This window comes from Balaenoptera ricei, chromosome 3, assembly GCF_028023285.1.
Source record: "Balaenoptera ricei isolate mBalRic1 chromosome 3, mBalRic1.hap2, whole genome shotgun sequence".
Lineage (NCBI taxonomy): Eukaryota > Metazoa > Chordata > Mammalia > Artiodactyla > Balaenopteridae > Balaenoptera > Balaenoptera ricei.
Genome location: NC_082641.1, coordinates 95,272,702 through 95,296,408, shown reverse-complemented (window position 1 = coordinate 95,296,408; position 23,707 = coordinate 95,272,702). Strand labels below are relative to the sequence as shown.

General features: G+C 38.6%; 1 protein-coding gene across 1 annotated transcript; it reads left to right on the top strand.

The window, feature by feature from the left end:
• The first annotated feature begins 435 nt into the window (after positions 1 to 435).
• Positions 436 to 21,941, top strand: TMED7 (transmembrane p24 trafficking protein 7). The gene is made up of 3 exons (XM_059916909.1): positions 436 to 1,009; positions 5,856 to 6,101; positions 15,787 to 21,941. The coding sequence occupies exons 1-3, from the start codon at positions 815 to 817 to the stop codon at positions 16,021 to 16,023; spliced, it is 678 nt and encodes a 225-aa protein (XP_059772892.1). The 5' UTR covers positions 436 to 814; the 3' UTR covers positions 16,024 to 21,941.
• Positions 21,942 to 23,707: the final 1,766 nt, after the last annotated feature.

The following is a 23,707-nucleotide window of genomic DNA, read 5'->3' as shown; positions in this document are numbered from 1 at the left end:
GAAGCCTTCTAGTAACCCTCTGGGCTAGGTACTATTATTTTTCTCATTTTTCAGATTCAAAGATTGAAGCAGAGAGGTTAAGCAGCTGGTCTAAGGTCACACAGCCAGTAACCAGAAGAGCAGGGATTAGAACTCCTATAGTCTGGTAGTCACAGAATTCGCGCTCCTAGCAAAGCTGCTTCCCCCCAAACTTATTATTTACAAGAAAACTCTCTGCAAATTGCAAAGCGCTCTACCACCGGTGATTAGCCCTCTAGGGCAATATGGGCTCTTCCTCACTCCCTCTGAGTACCCCTGTGTTCAGCTCTCGCAGAAACACTCACGGACTGGCAGCTCCTACCACAGGCCACACCCCTTCTCCTGGCCCCGCCCCGCCACGTTCACCATACTGGCCACGCCTCTCGGCCCAGGCGCTGTCGGAGGCCTAGCTGACGCCTTGCGAGCTTCCACGTACACACTCCAACGTCTCTCCCCGCGGCCGGGGGAGAGCACATCCGGGTCGCTGGAGCAGGTGCCTCAGGCCCCGCCTCTTTCCCCCGTCTCTTGTCCCCGCTTCCGGCTAGCTCAAGTCTTTTCCGCTTGTTTTCTGCCGTCTTTATCTCCGCTCCCCAGCTCGTTCTGGCGTCTAGGCCCTGGTCCCTACCCCGTGAGTAGCGACTCGCTGCGCATCTCGAATCTCTCAGGGCTCGGAGCAACTCTGCGGTGCGTCTTCGCGGTGCCGTTTGGGGTGAGGCCTGCCGCGCGCCGTGAGTCCGTGCAGACCTGACCCCGCGTCCCCCCGCAGCTCGGTTGAGGCCGCCGCCGCCGCTTCGGGATGCCCCGGCTGGGGTCCGCGCAGCGCTGGGCTGCCGCCGCGGGCCGTTGGGGCTGTAGGCTGCTCGCGTTGCTGCTGTTGCTGGTGCCGGGGCCCTGCGGCGCCTCTGAGATCACGTTCGAGCTGCCCGACAATGCCAAGCAGTGTTTCTACGAGGACATCACGCAGGGCACCAAGTGCACTCTCGAGTTCCAGGTACTACGGGCTCAGGCGGTCGCGGGCCCCAGCTCGCGGTTCCAGGGTCGAGGCTGTTTTCTCACTCTTTGGCTGATTCAGGAATCACATCTAGGTAGCTGATGCAGGCCATTTGGCTTTCCTGTCCGAAACCTTGCGCATTAGACATTTAAGACCAGATGTTAAGATATATAAATTCCAGAAATGCTTCCTGTGGCTGTGATTTTTTCCGTCTTTTCTCTAATGTCCTTCATTTTGAACTTTTTTCTTTAAGAGTTTCCTTTAAAAAAAAAAAAAAGTATTCCTGTTCCATAGTGCCCAACGTCAGTCCGCCACTCTCTAATCCGCACCTCCACTTTAATCAGATTTCAAGTGCTGCCGGTATCTAACTCCATTGCTTTTCAGTTTTTCCATCGATATTAGGATTATTGGTTAATGTGGTCCCTGTCGTTGCAAGAGCTCTATTCCAGACCAGATGACCATCTGCCAAAGGATTTGTAGAAGGAATTGCTGTGATAAATGAGAGGCCCCTTTTCATTTGGGGGATTATATAAAAGTGCCTATTTAACAGAACGTAGTTTCTTAAATTGGTTAGAACAGTCTTTACTGTTTCTTTTTTTGTTGGTAGACTTAACATGTTTGAACAGCTATTGAGTACTAGGTGCTGGTGATAGAGAAGTGAACAAAATAGATAGGGTCGCTGCCATCATTCTTGATTCCCTACCTATCCTACGTTTCTTTTCTTAATTAGTACCTGTTCATTCATCACAATTGTGCTTTAAGAGCAGAGAATAGGTGATATACGGTCTGGTCATTGGAATCTGTGAAGGCTTCCTTTAGGAAGTGATTTGATGCTGAACTGGAAAAGATGAGTTGTAAATGCTTTGGTGAGGGGGAAGAGGGAATGGCCTTGGCAAGGTCACTGTGGTAACAGTGACTGGGAATTTGAAGAACACAGAGAGGTCCACTGTAGCTGGGAATAAGGAGCCAGAAGAAGGGAGGTCAGCAGGGGCCAGACCATGTAGTGCCCAGCTGGCCGGGTAAAGGATTTTAGTTTTTCTTAAGAGTATGAGAAGCCATCATAGGGTTGTAAGCAGTGCAGTGACAAGTTCTAAGTATTCTTGGTAGCTGTACAGATATTAACTTGTGCAGGTAGAGAAGGTATTAAGGAGTATTGCCAAGTAGATATGGAAGACTGATTAGGAGGCTATTGTAGTGGTCCAGGCTGAGACTAGGGTGGTAGCACTGGGGAAGGAGAAAAGTGAAAGGATGAGAAATACTTTTTAGGTAAAAGCAACAGAACTTGGTGATGATTTGGCTACAGCAAGTGAGGGAGGGAGGCCAAGGATGGCTCTTAGGCTTGCTTAACTTCATGGGTTAGGACCAGGGGACAGAAAAGATGATAGCAAGAATTGTAATATAAAGTGTCAGTGAAAATTTTATTTGTTTGAATTTAACAAACATTTCTTGACTTCTACGTGCAGATGCTGTGCTTGTTGGTGAGAGTACTACTCTACTACTATTGCGGGCTAAAAAATTACTGTTTATTATGTGGCAGACAGTATAGCAAGCGTTTCAGGTGTATTACTTAATTCTCAGGGCAACTCGATATGAGATGGGTTTATTAGAGAGTTTTTATTATTTTTTTTACTGATGAAGAAACTGAGGCTTCGGTAAGTTGAGACCCAAGGTTACAAAATGTAACAGGTAGCAGAATCAGTATGCAGTTTTTTTTTTTTTAACATCTTTATTGGAGTATAATTGCTTTACAATGGTGTGTTAGTTTCTGCTTTATAACAAAGTGAATCAGCTATACGTATACATATATCCCCATATCTCTTCCCTCTTGTGTCTCCCTCCCTCCCAGGTTAAGCTCTTAACCACTTTATTTTACTACCTCCCAAAGGCAAATAAGGCTGAACTTGACCTCAGAGACCTTACATAGACACATAGTCATGTAATGTTAAATGCAATAATGAAAGTACACACTAGGTACAGTGCTGGCTGAAGACGGAGGATCATCAGGGGAAATTTAGCTGAGGGTCTGATGTATGAGCTGAGTCTAGAGGGATAAATAGAAGTTACTCTACAGGGTGGCAGACGGGGGAGGGACTTCCTCAGCAGATATGTTATGTTTGTGAGACTTAATTCCAGCAAGCCTGAAAATTAACCTGAGTCGGCACTGAAAATACTGAATCATAGTGTTGCTTTGTAACTGTGGGTCTGAGGGCTTTAGGGGGGAGGTTTGTGCCAGTTTGTCAGCATTGTTCATTGATGATAGTGAGATTGATGATTTGTACCTGGTCTCAGTGAGACCCCTGGAGAGTCTGCTACTGAGAATAGTTACATGGCAGAAATACGCTTATGTGAAAAGCGAAATATAAAAAAACCCAGCCAAGACTCTACTTTGGGCTCACTGATTCCAAGGTGTTCCTTGCACACTTGGGTGGTTCCAGATCTGAGAGGGTATATTTCTGGCCACATCCCTCACAGAGGGAGAACAAAGGAGCCCATACCTGATCTCTTCTGTCCTCTTGCTGTGAGACAGCTTTTGGCTGTGATGGTTTATATTGTATTCTCTCTCTCTCTCATAAACTGTAGATTTATAAGTATAGTCATTTTGGGTCCTGTGATTCTTCTTCAGCAAACAAACCCCGTGTAATTTGTCACTATTAGTGCAGATGTAGAGCAGAGACTTGTTCAGAGAATTTCTGGCATTCTGGTATTTTTGGAACATAGAGTGAGAAAGGGTGTAAAAGGTGCTGAGACTTCCTTGAGGAGGTACAGAGGTGTGGTATGCTGTTGTTAACAGGTTTGGATTTTTCTGTCGGCCACAGGAATTATCAGAAGGTTTTGAGACATGTGGGGAGGGAGGTGTTGCTGTCATCTAGCGGTTAGAGACTGCAGATGCTGGTAAATATGCGACAGTGCGCAGGGCAACACAGCCCCCCGAGAGGAAGACTTACCCAGCCCCAGACCATCTAATACCTGAGGTTAAGAGACCCTGCATTAGAGGCAGGAGAGATTGGATTATGGGAAGACCTTTTAGGAAGTTGAGCCACTAGTTCCGTCTGGATTGTGGATTGGGAATGGAAGAGATGGGGTGAATCTGAGAGAGGCAATAGTATCGAGAGGTTTCTGTGACTAACTGGACAGGTAGACACATAATTTGAGATGATCCCCAGTTTCTTTCTTACGTGACCAGATAGGTTGTAAGGGCTATTTTTATCTGAAGTAAGATTATTTGTTTTAAAGTTTGATAGAAGAAAAGTGGCATGATGATCAGTTCTGGTTCTGTATTTTTGTTTGTATGTATGTTTTGATTATTCAAAGTACTATGGTTAAGTATGAATAATTGGGTATATAAAGTGAAGTCATTATTTCACCTAGAAGAAAGGTTGTCGACTTTTGGTGGGGAGGGGTAAATGCCCAATTGATAAGACACTGTTTTTATGTCAAACGTTATATCTGTATGTTAATATTTGCGTATTTTATGGTTTCCTAAGTGCCTAGTTATATTTCATTTAATTATCAAAATGATCTTTTAACATAGTTCAGTTATTTATCGTATCTCTTTAGTGACAAAAGGTCATATAAATAATCAATCTTCTCTGAAGTCCAAAGTTTGATCTTTGTGTTCCACAAATGTAGAATGTCAAAATTATGCTAACCCAGAGGGTTCAAGCTTGAAAATATATCTCATGGTGGTTGGAAACCCCCAAACCCAATGTCTCTTCCTCATTACCTCAGGTGGATACAGGCACCCTATGTTTCTTCTCCTGTCTCCTCTCCCTCTTTTTCCCAGTCAGTGTTTTCTCATATAAGGAGTTTTTTCTCCTCTTTAATCCTTTTCCTTCTTCCTCTCTTATGCTTGCCAAGTAACCTCAGGAAAAATGTCTCCCTCTTCTCTTCATTTGTATAACTCAAATGGCTCAAATTGTAACTGATTAAGCATAAGCCTTTGAAAATAGCTCCAAAATCCTCTTCAGAAGCTTTTCACCTACCCCTGGCTTTCCTTTCATATGCTTTCCCTTAAACACAGACTGTGCAGATGAACAAAACATTTATTTGCTTTCGTGTTGTTCTGTTTCGGTTTTGCTTTAATCACAGGGGTTAAAACAATGTAGTTTAATCATTTATGTTTCTCTTGGAAACAAGTTTGTAAATAATGATATAATCTTGGAACAGGCCACAAGTCTGTTCTGTTCAAAATGTAATTCAAAACAAAGTATGTATCAAATTCCATATAACTGACCTATAAAAGAACTTAAACATAGTCTGTAATTTGGCAGTAAAATGAGTTTAAGTTCTATAAAAGAAGTATGCATGGGGTGTTAGGCTAAGGACTGACCTACTTAAGTGCTTCACTGTACTATCTGAGAGTGCTTGGATGATGCTAATAGGAAACTAGATGAAAAAATTTTGGGAAGGAAAATATTACATGGCAGTAAGCTTAAGGGTCAAGAATATGAATCTGGCATTCAACCTCTTACTAGGTGAAAAATCTTGGGTAGGTTACTTATTTTAACTCAGTTTCTCAGTTTGTCAAATTGAGGGAACAATACTGTCTTGTAGGGTTGTTGGGAGAATTAAGTGATGTAAGAGGCCTATAGTAACTAGAACAGTTGTCTGGCTTGTTGGTTAGTTCCCTCTCTCCTGTCATGAGGAAATTTGTTCAGTTTCTGTAAAACTTTAGTTGAACTGAAATCTGCCTCCCAAGTTCCATCCACTGGTAGAAATCAAGAAATGTAAAATTGCCTGTGATGGTAAAAAAACCTTATAGCCATTTTAACAGGAAACCTGGTTGATTTCTCAAACTTGTTAGTTGCAGTGATCTCTTCATTTTTTGTTTTTTTCTCTTTTGTAGGTGATTACTGGTGGTCACTATGATGTAGATTGTCGATTAGAAGATCCTGATGGTAATGTGTTATACAAAGAGATGAAGAAACAGTATGATAGTTTTACCTTCACAGCCTCCAAAAATGGGACATACAAATTTTGCTTCAGCAATGAATTTTCTACTTTCACACATAAAACCGTGTATTTTGATTTTCAAGTTGGAGAAGACCCACCTTTGTTTCCTAGTGAGAACCGAGTCAGTGCTCTTACCCAGGTAATAAAAAGTCAGTAACACAACATTGATATGTTTAAAGGGAAAAAAAGCATAATTTAATATCCATTAACTCATTGATGGAACACAGATTTTGTGACTTTAACGCAACTTTTAAGAACTATCTTAACTCTTACAGTAGATTAGGCATTTCACAGAGAACTTCAGACTTTTTTAGTGAAGACCAGTGTTAAAGGATTTTATGAAAAGAAAATAGACATTAAAATAGGGGGATCACTTAGGTAGAAACATCAATGGCAAAGGAAGCTTAAAAGTCTAAACAGTACTCCAGCATTATGAAGCATTTTCTGTAAATCATAGAGGAATGTTGCTACCATAACTTAGCAGGTTGGTATAACTGGAAGCAAAAATGATGCCTTAATATATATATACTTTTATACCAGTATTTAATGTTACTCAAACTGCTGTTACAGTAACTTTTGCTGTAACTGAAGGTAAAGTAGTAAAGATTAATAGTAAGTCATCTAACAAAAATAGTTAAGGTAGCTAAATTGGGTTTTATTTTGAAGAATAGCTTAATGAGGGAAAGATAGCAAAAGAAATTTAGAGTCAGTGAACAAATACTGCTCAAGTGATGAGAAGGGCTGTTTTATTTCTAGTTCAGATACATTTTGAGCTTAGAGTATGTCTAAAAGATAGTTCGGTATTCAAAGGAATTATTTATCACCTTCTTGTTAAAACCTTAAATTGGATTTCATTGTTTCCAGGTTCCAGGTAGTCTCTTGGCCAAAATCATGTAGTGATAGAGGCAGTTTTTAAGAATGTGTAAGAGCCTTAATTCATAAACCTATTGTAAGCATTAATAAGATGTGTTCAAATGTTTTTATTTTTAGAAATGTTCTCTTTATTTTAGCATCATGTGTGAACAGCACTTTGTAAAAAGATTTTTCTTTGGGGCCATTGTTTATAACTTAACCTTAATAAATTTTAATTTGTAAAGTAAGACAGTTTGCTTTAAAAACCTAAGCAGGGACTTCCCTGGTGGTCCAGTGGGTAAGACTTCATGCTCCCAATGCAGAGGGCCCGGGTTCAATCCCTGGTCAGGGAACTAGATCCTGCATGCATGCCACAACTAAGAGTTTGCATGCTGCAACTGAGGAGCCCTCATGCCGCAACTTAGAAGCCCGCACGCCATATCACAGCTAAGAAGTCCGCATGCCACAACTAAAAAAGATCCCACATGTCGCAACGAGGATCACACGTGCCACAACTGAGACCTGGTGCAGCCAAGATAGATAGATAGATAGATAAAAACCTACGTAGATAAATGCTTTTAGGACCACTTAATCTCCTTTATTTGTATCACATTTTATTCTATTCTTTTTTTTAATTGTTGTGTTAATTTGTGCTGTACAACGAAGTGAATCAGCTGTATGTGTGTGTAAATATATATATATATATATATATATATATATATATATATATATATATATATATATCCCCTCCTCTTGGACCTCCCTCCCATACCCCTCATCCCTTCTAGGTCATCACAGAGCACCAAGCTGAGCTCCCTGTGCTATACCACAGGTTTCCACTAGCTATCTGTTTTACACATGGTAGTGTATTTATGTCGAACCTAATCTCCCAGTTCATCCCCCCCTAACCCCCCCCCCCAGCTGTGTCCACATGTCTCTTCTCTACGTCTGCATCTCTATTCCTGCCCTAGAAATAGGTTCATCTGTACCATTTTTCTACATTCCACATACATGCGTGGAATATATCGATTAATATACGATATTTATTTTTCTCTTTCTGAATGACTCACTCTGTATGACAGACTCCAGGGCCATCCATAGCTACAGATGGTCCAATTTCGTTCCTTTTTATGGCCGAGTAATATTCCATTATATATATGTACCACATCTTCTTTATCCATTTATCAGTCAGTGGACACTTAGGTTGTTTCCATGACCTGGCTATTGTAAATAGTGCTGCAGTGAACATTGGAGTACATGTGTGTCTTTTTGAGTTATGGTTTTCCCAGGGTATATGCCCAGTAGTGGGGTTGCTGGGTCATATGGTAGTTCTATTTTTAGCTTTTTAAGGAACCTCCATACTGTTCTCCATAGTGGCTGTATCAGTTTACATTCCCACCAGCAGTGTAAGAGGATTCCCTTTTCTCCACACCCTCTCCAGCATTTATTGTCTGTAGATTTTTTGATGATGGCCATTCTGACCGGTGTGAGGTGATACCTCATTGTAGTTTTGAGTTGCGTTTCTCTAATGATTAGTGATGTTGAGCATCCTTTCATGTGTTTGTTGACCATCTGTATATCTTCTTTGGAGAAACGTCTGTTTAGGTCTTCTGCCCATTTTTGGATTGGGTTGTTTGTTTTTTGATATTGAGCTTCATGAGCTGCTTGTAAATTTTGGAGATTAATCCTTTGTCAGTTGCTTCGTTGGCAAATATTTTCTCCCATTCTGAGGGTTGTTTTTTCATCTTGTTTACGGTTTCCTTTACTGTGCAAAAGCTTTTAAGTTTCATTAGGTCCCGTTTGTTTATCGTTGGTTTAATTTCCATTTCTCTAGATGGTGGGTCAAAAAGGATGTTGCTGTGATTTATGTCATAGAGTGTTCTGCTATGTTTTCCTCTAAGAGTTTTATAGTGTCTGGCCTTACGTTTAGGTTTTTAATCCATTTTGAGTTTATTTTTGTGTTTGGTGTTAGGAAGTGTTCTAATTTCATTCTTTTACATGTAGCTGTCCAGTTTTCCCAGCATCGCTTATTGAACAGGCTGTCTTTTCTCCATTGTATATCCTTGCCTCCTTTATCAAAGATAAGGTAACCATATGTGCATGGGTTTATATCTGGGCTTTCCATCCTGTTCCGTTGATCTATATTTCTGTTTTTGTGCCACTAGCATACTGTCTTGATTACTGTAGCTTTATAGTGTAGTCTGAAGTCAGGGAACCTGATTCCTCCAGCTCCATTTTTCTTTATCAAGATTGCTTTGGCTATCCGGGGTCTTTTGTGTTTCCATACAAATGGTGAAATTTTTTGTTCTAGTTCTATGAAAAATGCCATTGGTAGTTTGATAGGGATTGCATTGAATCTGTAGATTGCTTTAGGTAATATAGTCATTTTCACAGTATCGATTCTTCCAATCCAAGAACATGGTATATCTCTCCACCTGTTTTTATCGCCTTTAATTTCTTTCATCAGTGTCTTATAGTTTTCTGCATACAGGTCTTTTGTCTCCCTAGGTAGGTTTATTCCTAGGTATTTTATTCTTTTTGTTGCAGTGGTAAATGGGAGTGTTTCCTTAATTTCTCTTTCAGATTTTTCGTCATTAGTGTATAGGAATGCAAGAGATTTCTGTGCGTTAATTTTGTATCTTGCTACTTTACCAAATTCATTGATTAGCTCTAGTAGTTTTCTGGTAGCATCTTTAGGATTCTCTATGTATAGTGTCATGTCATCTGCAAACAGTGACAGTTTCACTTCTTCTTTTCTGATTTGGATTCCTTTAATTTCTTTTTCTTCTTTGATTGCTGTGGCTAAAACTTCTGAAACTATGTTGAATAATAGTGGTGAGATTGGGCAACCTTTTCTTGTTCCTGATCTTAGAGGAAATGGTTTCAGTTTTTTACCATTGAGAACGATGTTGGCTGTGGGTTTCTCATATATGGCCTTTATTATGTTGAGGTAGGTTCCCTCTATGCCCACTTTCTGGAGAGTTTGTATCATAAATGGGTGTTGAATTTTGTCAAAAACTTTTTGTGCATCTATTGAGATGATCATATGGTTTTTATTCTTCAGTTTGTTAATATGGTGTATCACATTGATTGATTTGTGTATACTGAAGAATCCTTGTGCTTCTGGGATAAATCCCACTTGATCATTTTGTATGATCCTTTTAATGTGCTGTTGGATTCTGTTTGCTAGTATTTTGTTGAGGATTTTTGCATCTATGTTCGTCAGTGATATTGGTCTGTAGTTTTCTTTTTCTGTGACATCTTTGTCTGGTTTTGGTATCAGGGTGATGGTGGCCTCATAGAATGAGTTTGGGAGTGTTCCTCCCTCTGCTATATTTTGGAAGAGTTTTAGAAGGATAGGTGTTAGCTCTTCTCTAAATGTTTGATAGAATTCACCTGTGAAGCCATCTGGTCCTGGGCTTTTGTTTGTTGGAAGATTTTTAATCACAGTTTCAATTTCAGTGCTTGTGATTGGTCTGTTCATATTTTCTGTTTCTTCCTGGTTCAGTCTTGGAAGGTTGTATTTTTCTAAGAATTTGTCCATTTCTTCCAGGTTGTCCATTTTATTGGCATATACTTGCTTGTAGTAGTCTCTCATGATCCTTTGTGTTTCTGCAGAGTCAGTTGTTACTTCTTTTTTCATTTCTCATTCTGTTGATTTGAGCCTTCTCCCTTTTTTTCTTGATGAGTCTGGCTAATGGTTTATCAATTTTGTTTATCTTCTCAAAGAACCAGCTTTTACTTTTATTGATCTTTGCTATTTCCTTCATTTCTTTTTCATTTATTTCTTATCTGATCTTTATGATTTCTTTCCTTCTGCTAACTCTGGGCGTTTTCTGTTCTTCTTTCTCTAACTGCTTTAGGTGTAAGGTTAGGTTGTTTATTGGAGATGTTTCTTGTTTCTTGAGGTAGGCTTGTATAGCTATAAACTTCCCTCTTAGAACTGCTTTTGCTGCATCCCATAGGTTTTGGGTCATCGTGTTTTCATTGTCATTTGTTTCTAGGTATTTTTTGATTTCCCCTTTGATTTCTTCAGTGATTTCTTGGTTATTTAGTAGTGTATTGTTTAGCCTCCATGTGTTTGTACTTTTTACAGTTTTTGTCCTGTAATTGATATGTAGTCTCATAGCGTGTGGTCGGAAAAGATACTTGATACGATTTCAGTTTTCTTAAATTTACCAAGCCCTGATTTGTCACCCAAGATATGATCTATCCTGGAGAATGTTCCATGAGCACTTAGAAGAAAGTATATTCTGTCGTTTTTGGATGGAATGTCCTATAAATGTCAGTTATGTCCATCTGGTCTAATGTTTCATTTAAAGCTGTGTTTCCTTATTTTCATTTTGGATGATCTGTCCATTGGTGAAAATGGGGTGTAAAGTCCCCTACTATTATTGTAGTAGTTACAGTAATTTGTAGTTACTGTCGATTTGTAGTTACTGTCAATTTCCCCTTTTATGGTTGTTAGCATTTGCCTTATGTATTGAGGTGCTCCTGTGTTGGGTGCATAAATATTTACAGTTGTTATATCTTCTTGGATTGATCCCTTGATTGTTACGTAGTGTCCATTTTTGTCTCTTGTAATAGTCTTTATTTTAAAGTCTATTTTTGTCTGATATGAGAATTGCTAGTCCAACTTTCTTTTGATTTCCATTTGCATGGAATATCTTTTTCCATCCCCTCACTTTCAGTCTGTATGTGTTCCTAGGTCTGAAGTGAGTCTCTTGTAGACAGCATATATATGGGTTTTGTTTTTGTGTCCATTCAGCCAGTCTGTGTCTTTTGGTTGGGGCATTTAATCCATTTACATTTAAGGTAATTATCGATACGTATGTTCCTATCGTCATTTTCTTGATTGTTTTGGGTTTCTTTTTGTAGGTCTTTTCCTTCTGTTGTGTTTCCTGCCTAGAGAAGTTCCTTTAGCATTTGTTGTAAAGCTGGTTTGGTGGTGCTGAATTCTCTTAGCTTTTGCTTGTCTGTAAAGGTTTTAATTTCTCTGTCAAATCTGAATGAGATCCTTGCTGGGTAGAGTAATCTTGGTTGTAGGTTTTTCCTTTTCATCACTTTAAAATATGTCCTGCCACTCCTTTCTGACTTGCAGAGCTTGTGCTGAAAGATCAGCTGTTAACCTTATGGGGATTCCCTTGTATGTTATTTGTTGCTTTTCCCTTGCTGCTTTTAATAATTTTTCTTTGTATTTAATTTTCGTTAGTTGGATTAATATATGTTTTGGCGTGTTTCTCCTTGTATTTACCCTGTATGGGACTCTCTGTGCTTCCTGGACTTGTTTGACTATTTCCTTTCCAATGTTAGGAAAGTTTTCGACTATAATCCCTTCAAATATTTTCTCAGACCCTTTCTTTTTCTCTTCTTCTTCTGGGACCCCTATAATTCCAATGTTGGTGTGTTTAATGTTATCCCAGAGGTCTCTGAGACTGTCCTCAATTCTTTTCATTCTTTTTTCTTTATTCTGCTCTGCGGCAGTTACTTCCACTACTTTATCTTCCAGGTCACTTATCCGTCCTTCTGCCTCAGTTATTCTGGTATTGATTCCTTCTAGAATATTTTTAATTTCATTTATTGTGTTCCTCATCATTGTTTGCTTGCTCTTTAGTTCTTCTAGGTCCTCATTAAATGTTTCTTATATTTTCTCCATTCTGTTGCCAAGATTTTGGATCATCTTTACTATCATTACTCTGAATTCTTTTTCAGGTAGGCTGCCTATTTCCTCTTCATTTGTTTGGTCTGGTGGGGTTTTACCTTGCTCCTTCATCTGCTGCATATTTCTCTGTCTTCTCATTTTGTTTAACTTACTGTGTTTGGGGTCTCCTTTTCGCAGGCTGCAGGTCCGTAGTTCCCGTTATTTTTGGTGTCTGCCCACAGCGGGTGAGGTTGGTTCAGTGGCTTTTGTAGACTTCCTGGTGGAGGGGAGTGGTGCGTGTGCTCTGGTGGGTGGGGCTGGATCTTTTGGTGGGCAGGGCTGTGTCCAGTGGTATGTTTTGGCGTGTCTGTGAACTTAGTATGACTTTAGGCAGCTTCTCTGCTAATGGGTGGTGTTGTGTTCCTGTCTTGCTAGTTGTTTGGCATGGGGTGTCCAGCACTGGAGCTTGCTGGCCGTTGGGTGGACCTGGGTCTTAGTGTTGAGACGGACATCTCTGGGAGAGCTCTCGCCGATTGGTATTACGTGGGGCTAGGAGGTCTCTGGTGGTCCAGCGTCCTGGACTCGGCTCTCCCACCTCGGAGGCTCAGGCCTGACACCCGGCCAGAGCACCAAGACCCTGGCAGCCACACAGCTCGGAAGAAAAGGAAGAGAGAAAAACCTAACAGATAGAACCTCAAACCAAATGGTAAAAGCAAACCTAAATAGACGAAGTCACACAAAGAAGCATACACATACACCCTCAGAAAAAGAGAAAAAAAGGTATAAAAATAAAATTAAATTTAAAAAATTAATAAAAATAAATAAAAGGAAGAGAGCAACCAAACCTATAAACAGATCCAGCAGTGATAACAAGCACTAAAGCTAATATAAAGATAAAACCAAAAACAAATCAGACACAGAAAGCAAACCCCAAGTCTACAGTTGCTCCCAAGGTCCACCGCCTCAATTTTGAGAACATTCATTGTCTATTCAGATATTCCACAGATGCAGGGTACATCAAGTTGATTGTGGCGATTTAATATGCTGCTCCTGAGGCTGCACAGAGAAATTTCCCTTTCTCTTCTTTGTTCGAACAGCTCCTGGGGTTTAGCTTTGGTTTTGGCCCCGCCTCTGTGTGTAGGTTGCCCTCCGGTGTCTGTTCCCGCCCAGACCGGACGGGGTTAAAGCAACAGCTGATTAGGGCTGTCTTGCTCATTCAAGCTGGGGAGAGGGAGGGGTATGGTAGTCATAATTGGTTTGCAGGACAAGCCTGCAGCGGCAGAGGCCAGTGTAACATTGCAGCTGCCTGAGGCAGGCCATGTGTTCTCCCGGGGAAGTTGTTCCTGGATCATGGGACCCTGGCAGTGGCGGGCTGCACAGCCTCCCAAGAGGGGCAGTGTGGATAGTGACCTTTGCTTGCACACAGACTTCTTGGTGGCTGCAGCAGCACCCTTAGCGTCTCATGCCCATCTCTGGGGTCCAAGCTGATAGCCGCGGCTCACACCCGTCTCTGAAGCTCGTTTAGGCGGCGCTCTGAATCCCATCTCCTTGTACATCCCGCAACAATGGTCTCTTGCCTCTCTGGCAGCTCCAGACTTTTTCCTGGACTCCCTCCCAGCTAGCTGTGGCGCACTAGCCCCCTTCAGGCTGTGTTCACACAGCCAACCCCAGTCCTCTCCCTGGGGTCTGACCTCCGAAGCCTGAGTCTCAGCTCCCAGCCCCCACCCGCCCTGGCGGGTGAGCAGACAAGCCTCTCAGGCTGGTGAGTGCTGGCCGGCACTGATCCTCTGTGTGGGAATCTCTCCGCTTTGCCCTCTGCACCCCTGTTGCTGCGCTCTCCTCCGTGGCTCCGAAGCTTCCCCCCATGCTGTCCCCACCAGTGAAGGGGCTTCCTAGTGTGTGGAAACTTTTCCTCCTTCACAGCTCCCTCCCAGAGGTATAGGTCCCATCCCTATTCTTTTGTCTCTGTTTTTTCTTTTTTCTTTTGCCCTACCCAGGTACGTGGGGAGTTTCTTGTCTTTTGGGAAGTCTGAGGTCTTCTGCAGGCATTCAGTAGGTGTTCTGTAGGAGTTGTTCCACATGTAGATGTATTTTTGATGTATTTGTGGGGAGGAAGGTGATCTCCACGTCTTACTCCTCTGCCATCTTGTAGGTCTCCTCATTCCAAGATCTTTTTGTTCCTTACCTCACCAGGATAGTGGGCACCGATGTCAACATACTTAACATCTAATTCCACTGTTAAAGCAGCAAAGAAAACACTGTTTCTTGTGTGGAGTCCACAGCACAGGACAGAAGAGCTGCTGCAGGCCCAGTGCGGGTGGCAGTGAGGGGCGCCAGTCTTCATCTCTCGTACTTTTTAAAGGAACTTTTAATGAAATATTTTTATAACTATTCCTTTCATACTTACTTTGGTAGAACTTTATTAAGTGTTTAAATTATTTTCTAATGTCTATTATTAAAATTACAACAAACAAATATTGAAAAAAATACCTAATACATGGTTTGTGATGTAAAATAAGTATAATATAATAAAGCATATATTTCATCACCAGGATTAAGTTTTTAGCAGTAGAAAAACATTAAACTCGTATACAACAAAAAAAATTACACTCTTAACCTACCGCAAAGCAGTTAGTGTAATTTAGAAAAAGGTGTGGTGTCATCAGATGAAGGCCTACAAACTCATTACACAGTGAAAATGAAACTTATGTCCTATTGAGCACATATATATTGGTTTTGTTGACTGGAATGAGGAAGAAGACTTATTTAGCAAAATGGTAAACGTGGAAAAAAAAATTACTACTCTGACCTATCACTTTTCAGTTTCAACTGCTTTTAAGATAGTTGAAATAACTTTGACTAACAATCTACTTTTATGCCATATTTCATTTGTTTTTGTATATATTTGGACTTGATTCATATTCTTACAATTGGTCAAATTTACTGACCTGCCATTCCCTTCCTAATTCTTCCTCTTTAAGAAACCTGGCCTTGAAATTCGGTAGCTACCAACCTTAACTGCTTAGTATTTCTCCTACTGTTAGCTTCATGTTCCGTCTCCCACCTTAACAGATGCCACAGTTGGGATGTTCCAGTTTGGGGCAAGCAGCTGCTTCATGGGATCTCTAGCCTTACCAGTCATCCTAGTGAGAATGTGTGGAAGTGTTGCTTTGCCAGGACCATTCACACGAATGAGTGAATGAATGAGTGCCAGTTTAGTAGAATGTTAGTCAGGTGAGGAATTGAGATCAAATTAAAAGAAAAGATGAATATGCTAGATGGATTGTACAGAAAGTATTAAAACATACTAACTGAAAATCTTTCTCTTTAGATGGAATCTGCCTGTGTTTCAATTCACGAAGCTCTGAAATCTGTCATTGACTATCAGACTCATTTCCGTTTGAGAGAGGCTCAAGGCCGAAGCCGAGCTGAGGATCTAAATACAAGAGTGGCCTATTGGTCAGTAGGAGAAGCCCTCATTCTTCTGGTGGTGAGCATAGGGCAGGTATTTCTTCTGAAAAGCTTTTTCTCGGATAAAAGAACCACGACAACTCGTGTTGGATCGTAACTACGTTTTGAGAATTGATCCACCATTGCCGCTGTAATATTGCTGTCCTCTAATTAATTTTAGGTACCGAAGAACTTAATATTGGCAACATTTTTAGAATCTTACTCATACGCTTGTTGTGGAGGGATGTACGATGCATATCCCCAAGCTGTGGAAAGGACACCTTTTTTTATTTGTAAAGGTAGAAAAACTTTGGGACTATTTTGGGCTATTCATAAATATTCAACACAATGATCTACTCTTTTCTTGGTTGTTTCTATCTGCTCTTCGCACACTAAAGTATTTCGATTTGGTATTTTGGTTCCTTTTAGCCATTTAAAAATACTTTTCTTGTAAGTAGTGGAGATTTTTAAAACCTTCAATTTAATGTCTACATGGGTTGTGGAGGAAGAAAATTACCTTTCAGTTGTTTATAGGAAATAAAGTTTTGTTTTTAAGAAAACCAAATGTGATTAGCTGTAGCCCAAGCCCTATTCTGCACTGTTTAATTTTATGAGGAAAAAAATCTACCATAGAAATGTTAGTTAGTTAATATTGATATAATTTTAAATTGATACATCATGGTTTAATTTATTTCTCAGTAGCTTGGAAAATGTCATTTTTATTGTTTGGGTTCATTCTATGATCTATAACCAGATATGTTATTTTTTTCATAAAGACATTTTTACCACACAGGAAATAGTATGTTTCAATAACATAATAGAGTTTACACAGGCCTTAAATGTCAGACTGTTGTAACAGGTAGAATAATTACAGAATAATTTAAGACACTACAATGGGGGGCAAATGAAATGAGAAGACTTTTAGTGAGTTATCTGCACATATTACATTTTCAGTGCTTTTACAAAGAAAAAAGGTGATCTGTTTCATTTTAAACATTTGAATTGGCTAGTTCTTACTCATATGTGGCTTTAATGTCTGAGTCACTCCCAGCTTAAATTGAGAGTTGTAATATAGTATCATAAAAGTGCCATACATTTTATCCTAGTGGGTGTGATGCACTGAGAAGTTAGTTAACTTTGGTTTTTTTCTTTCTTTTTTTTTTGTTTTTTTGTCTTGCACATGTAATTTGTACAATCTCTGGTTAGCAGCCCTAAGATGATTTAAAAATTTAGAATGCCGTGTGTGTGTTTCTTATTTGATAATCTTCATTGATTGCACTGCATTTAACGAGTATTAGTGCATTTTCTGTAGACTATAGGGTTTAGACTGTGTTTGGGTTTTATAACTTGCATAGATTGAGCTGATTGAAATAAGAGTCCAAGTATTCTAGAATAGAATACAAGATGATGCAAAATTGTATGTGTTTAAAGCTTTTATGCTGTTAAGAAAAAAAAAAATTGCAACTGCTTTTTGCCACGCTTCTATCCCCCACCTAAAAGTGATGAGTGCTGAACGTGACTGTCGTGTTGTTAGGACTTTGATACGTGGTACCACAGAATACTGATTGGATAGCAATTCTAGTCACTTACCACTACTGACTAGAAGTTAACTCTTAATTCTAAGCTGTCTTAAGATGCATACACACTGCTGCATGTAAGAGCAAAATGAATTCAGGTTGTCCTGCTTGCTGATTTCAAGTGCTACAGTGTAGCAAGGGATGAACGTATTTTCAGACTTTTAATTCTAAAATTTTTGAAGACCAAATAGCTACTCCTTCAACAATATTTACCAGTGGATTAAGAACTGAAGTTTAAGGTTCTGCAGATTTATCTATTGGGGTTCTTGTATTGGAGTTGTCCTGTAGCTTTTTAAGTGTCCCTCTAGATTTGCAAATTTTAAACACTAATGTTAAAGTGATAAACATGGGAGTATGTTAAATGTCCTTTTCTGGTTGCCTGTCTGCTCTGTTGTATTCAGATAGTTACACCATAATTCAGCAGAGCTGGGTATCATTAGTGTGCCGAGTTTGGCATAGATAATGCAGTTATTTAATCTGTGCCTATCAAAACTTCATGATATTTAAAGACTATTACCACAGATAAACTTGCGGTGAAACTATTGAGATATATTAAAATTTTTTAAATCACCACTGTTACCTGTTGTAGAAAATAGTACTGACTTAGTCTGTTTGTAACTGGTCAAAGTTTGATGGCTTGCCTATACTCAACTAGATATGTATATAAAAATTAGAAAATACATATCTACCTAGACATGAATATTAAGTAAGAACTTTTTTCTTCCTTCCCCTATATAATTTGTAGCTCATCTTTTTTCTTTAATCCTTTCATAACTTGTTGCAACAGTTTGAATTTCCCAAATATTTACGTTTGGACTTAACGGCTCAGAATACATATTTAAACATCATTAGCTGTATATATTTTTAAAGTAGAATAAATAATGGAAAGGGACTTGATATACAAGTTTATACTAAAATTCCAACTGTGTGAAGATACATTTTAAGATATTACTTTGCTAATAATCTAAATATTCATTTTTTGTTAAAGAAACAAATGGTTTGGGGTTCACAGCTTTCATCCTGGCTTGATGATAATCATCTTTGAAAACACAGTGGACTGAAAAGCAATTTTATTCTTTGAAAGATTTCATTTAAATCTCTGTACTATCCATTTTTGCTTCAGTTTGTAAATGTATAACATTTATGGTTAAATAGGACAAAGCAGACCCTATGACTATTGTTTTCAAGAATTAAACAAATTGATATATAAATTATTCAAAGGGAGTTTTCATTTACTTTTGAAAAGAAAAATTTCTCTAAATTAAAAATGTTCCTTCTGCAGGATTGTACCAATCAATTCTTGTAGAATAAAAAAATCTTTCAACAAACTGACTTCACTTATTTCTGTCAAGATTTAAACCTTTTTGAAGCTCCTTATCAACTTGCAGCTTGGAGTATAGTTTTGTAGCAAGAAAGTGATAATTTATTTGATATTTCATTGGAACATCTCAGGGACTGACCAAGAAAGAAAGTTAAAGAAGAGAAATACAACCTGTAAACACCTCACTTTTAACCTTACTTTTCCTTTTCTTACTGAAAGTTTCGGTGAAAGGAAGTTAAGCCTTCAATTCCCTTAAAAGCTCTTAGTTTTTAGGTAAATTAACCTTTGGTTGTATAATGCCAAGTTTACTCAACTTTGCTCCCCCTTTATAATGTTATGGGGGACGTTCTGGTTCCTAGGCACAAGTACAAAAGTAGCAGAGAAATAACAATAATATATTGGGCTGGCCAAAAAGTTCGTTTGGTTTTAAGTAAAAAGACACTTTTCATTTTCACCAGGAACTAAATTGAACAACGTATTCATTAACCAAACGAAATTTTTGGCCAACCCAATGGGTTAACGTTTATTGAATGCTTTGCTTGTGCCAGCTGCTGTGATAAGTCTTTTGCTTGTATTGACACGTTTCATCTTTGCAATAATCCTATGAAGTAAGGATATTATTCCCATTTTACAGATGAGGAAAGGGAGGCCTAGAGAGGTTAAGAAACCTGCCTATATCACAGTTAGTAATTAGCAAAATCTGGAATATGAACCATGGCAGTCTGGCTCCAGACCCCTCTTTCTCAACCACTATGCAGTAATTACCTACAAACACCACTTAAGGATAGATCTTCAAAGACTTAGCAATCTTGATTTCAGTATACCTCAGTAGCAGTTCAGGGGCTTCCCTGGTGACACAGTGGTTAAGAATCCGCCTCCCACATGCCACAGAGCAGCTAAGCCCGTGAGCCACAACTACTGAGCTCAGGCGCCTAGAGCGCGTGCTCCGCAACAAGACACCGCAGTGAGAAGCCCGCACACTGCAATGAAGACCTATCACAGCCAAAAATAAATAAATAAATTTTTTAAATTAAAAAAATAGCAGTTCAGTGCTTTGGCTTTGGAGTCATAGTCAAGTTCAGATCATGGTCGTGTGGCCTCATGCAAATGATTTTGTTAACTTGGCATTTCTGTTTCTTCATTTATTACTAAGGTAATATCTACTATAATGAGATGTTCATAAAACACTTAGGGTCAGTGCCTATCATATACAAGCCCTTAATAAATAATAGCTATATTTTTGTCATTGGTCCAATTTAATCACTTGTTCTTTCTTTAGTTCTTAAAGTTCTTACTGTAGCCTCAACTCATATGGGCTCTTAAATAGTATGTAACAAATATGAAAGTCTATCATGTACATAATAGTCTGCTAGAAGTTTCAAAAATGAGTAAGATAATCTGACCTCCAGGAACATAATTGTCGGGGGAGACAGGATAGCTATGTAAGAAACTAATGTTAAGCAAGTCATGAAGCAGAACGGACTTGAAGGTTCTAAGACCTTTATAGGATGCTAGAGGAAGAAGAAAACATATAGATCGAAAGACTTGTTCCCCATGGAATTTCACTTTGTCCTCTCCAGGTGTGGGGAGTGGTGCATAGTTGTCTAGCTAGGCCAGCAATTGAGTGAATTAATCCCTAATTCAGGGGTGTGGACTCCTCGGTACAGATCAAAAAACATTTTCTTTAACTTTGTTACTAGTATAGGTGATGTTTGATCTCCTGAATAACTTCTCCATCTCAGTTGTTTCCAAATTCGGGAGGAAAATATAGGGATGTTATCCCTAAACCACCAAATGTGCTATTTTTGTCTGCATTTCTCTATTTTATCCATAAGATAGCATCATTAGAATGATTACATTCCTTGCTGAAATCAACATATATTAGGCCTGGCATAATCTGTTTTTAGTGCTGGTAATTACTAGTGACTGCTACTACCTTACAAAGAGAAGACAACGCAAGAATTTGAGAAATAATGGTTCGAAGAGTAAAATCTGCCAATAATCCACCATCTGCTTTGATGTATTTCAGTTTTTCCATAGATAAATGTATATATTTTTAAAGAATTGGTATTGTTTATAACAAATTTTTAAACTTTTAAAAATTGTGAAATTTGTGGTAATACAGAAGAGGGTATTAAACATGTACAATTTAAAGAGAAATAAAATTATAAAGCACATACTCATAATAACCAATGCTCAGGTTAAGAAATGCAATATTGTCAGCACCATAAAAGGCTCTATGTATCCTTTCCTGATCACATCCCTGAATTTCTTCCCTAGAGATAACCAATGTTCTGCTTGTAATGAAAATAATTTTTCTTTTTCTTTTTACCAGTTATGTATACTAGTTCTTCTCAAACTACTTTAAAAAAAATTTCCAAGTAATCACAAACTCATAATTTTGTAAATACAAAATCATGTGCTTGAATGTTTTGGTAATAGCAAATTGCTATCAGCCTTTCCAAATGCTTACTTTCTATGCATGCTTACTCTCACTTTATGTGCTTCTCTCTTCATCAGCCACTGACAGTTCAGTATGGTCACTGGACCATACTTTGAATAGTACTGATGTTTACGTTCCTGAAAGATGTCTAAAAAAATCAAGCAAAAGTAAACCTTCATAAATAAAGTTTAATGGAATATTCTATTTAATGAATTAGGTAGTACACGTATTCTTTTGTGACTTTGTTTTGCTGTCATCCATGTTGATGCATATGGCTGTAGTTTTCACTACTGCATAGTAGTCCATCATATAAATATTCCGAAGTTATGTGTCTTGTCTACTATGATGGCATTTGGATTGTTCCAGGTTTTTTGCTGTTATAAACAAAGCCACTATGAACATTTTTGTATATTATGTCCTGTTGCACATATGTATCATCCCTTGAGAGTACATCTAGGACTGGAATTGTTTGCTGATAGAGTACGTATATCTTCATCTTTACTAGGTGACATCTAACTTTTCTAAAGCAATTGTATCAATCAGTGCTTTCACCAGTAACAATGGAAAGTTCCAAATTCGTGTTGTCAGACTTTAAAACTTCAGAAAATCTCCTGGGTTTGTAATGTTGTAAAAGCAACACTTAAGAATTTGAGAAATAATGGTTCACAGAATAAAATCCACCCGTAATTCCATTATGCATTTTGATGTGTTTCAGTTATTTTTGTAGATATATGTGTATATTTTTAAAGAAAATGCTATTATACCTCATTGCTGCTTACTTTGCTTTTTTTTGAGGTTATTTTTTTCCTCACAGGTTTATCTACCACTTGGATTTCCTCTTTTGTGAAGTCCTTGTTCACATTTTTTGCCCATTTAAAAAATAATTGGATGCTTTGGTTAAAAGGATTCCTTTATATATTTAGGGGATTAATCCTTTGGTTATAACTATTTCAAATATCTTCTCACAGTTTGTGTTTATCTTTCTGCTCCTAGTGAAATATCAGTCTTTTCCCTTATTATTGGTGTTTTATGTATTGTTAAAGAAATACTTCTCTATCCTGAGGTCATGAATATCTTCTCCTATACTATGTTCTAAAATATGTATGATTTTGTCTTCTACTTGAATTGCGTTTTGTATATGGGATAAGGTAGGTGTCCAGGTTCCCCCCCCCCCCCTTAAAAACTCATCTTTCTCTGTTGATTTGCCATGCCAAGTCTTTCACCTATTAAATGCCCATATTTACCTGTCTGTTTTTGGGCTATCTGTTTTATTCCATTGATCAGTTTGTTCATACACCCGTAACATATTATCTTAATTACTAAAGCTTTTAAAATTCTTAATATTGGTAAAACAAGTGTTTATACCTTGTTCTTCAAGATTTTGGCTGTCATCTGTCCTTTGTATTTTTATACAAAGTTTAGAGTTAGCACAAGTTTCAACAAAACAAAATAAATCTGTTAGGATTTTGATTGGAATTGTATTTGGTGTGTGAACAATTTCTTCTTTGTAATAGTGCATTTTCCATTGAATGAACCTATCTTTCCATTGCTGTGGTCTTCCTTAAATCTTTTGATAAAGTTTTGTAATTTTCTTCATAGAAGTATTCTGTGTATTTTTGTTAAATTAATCTTTTTAAAAATTTATTTATTTATTTATTTATGGCTGTGTTGGGTCTTCATTGCTGCGCGCGGGCTTTCTCTAGTTGTGGCGAGTGGGGGCTACTCTTCGTTGTGGTGCGCGGGCCTCTCATTGCAGTGGCTTCTCCTGTTGCAGAGCACAGGCTCTAGGTGCGTGGGCTTCAGTAGCTGTGGCTCGTGAGCTCAGTAGTTGTGGCTCGGAGGCTCTAGAGCGCAGGCTCAGTAGTTGTGGCACACGGGCTTAGTTTCTCCACGGCATGTGGGATCTTCCCGGACCAGGGCTTGAACCTGTGTCCCCTGCATTGGCAGGCAGATTCTTAACCACTGTGCCACCAAGGAAGTCCCATGTTAAATTAATATTGTTTTCTTTATATTTTTGATGCTATTATAATCTTTAAATTTTTTATTTTTTGCTAGTACGTGGAAATACAACTTTTAAATTGATTCTTCTATTCAGCAATTTTGCTAAACTCTCTTGTCAATTCCAGTAATTTGTATATTCATTTGGATTTTCTGTGTATATAATTGTATCATCTGCAAGTCAGGACAGATTCTTCTTTCTATTCCTCACACCTTTTCTTTTCTTTCTTTTTCTTGTCTAATTACATATGCGGGGACCTCCAGTACAGTGCTGAATAGAAGTGGCCATAATAGGCATTCTTGTTTTGTTCCTGTTCTCTAGGAATGCTTTCAAGGTATCCTGTAGACAGTTTACAGTAATTTTACTAAATTTAGAAATTTCCCTTCTAAGTTTGCTAAGGGTTTTTTTTTATCATCATAAATGATGTTGAATTTTATAAAACAATTTTTTTCTGTATTTATT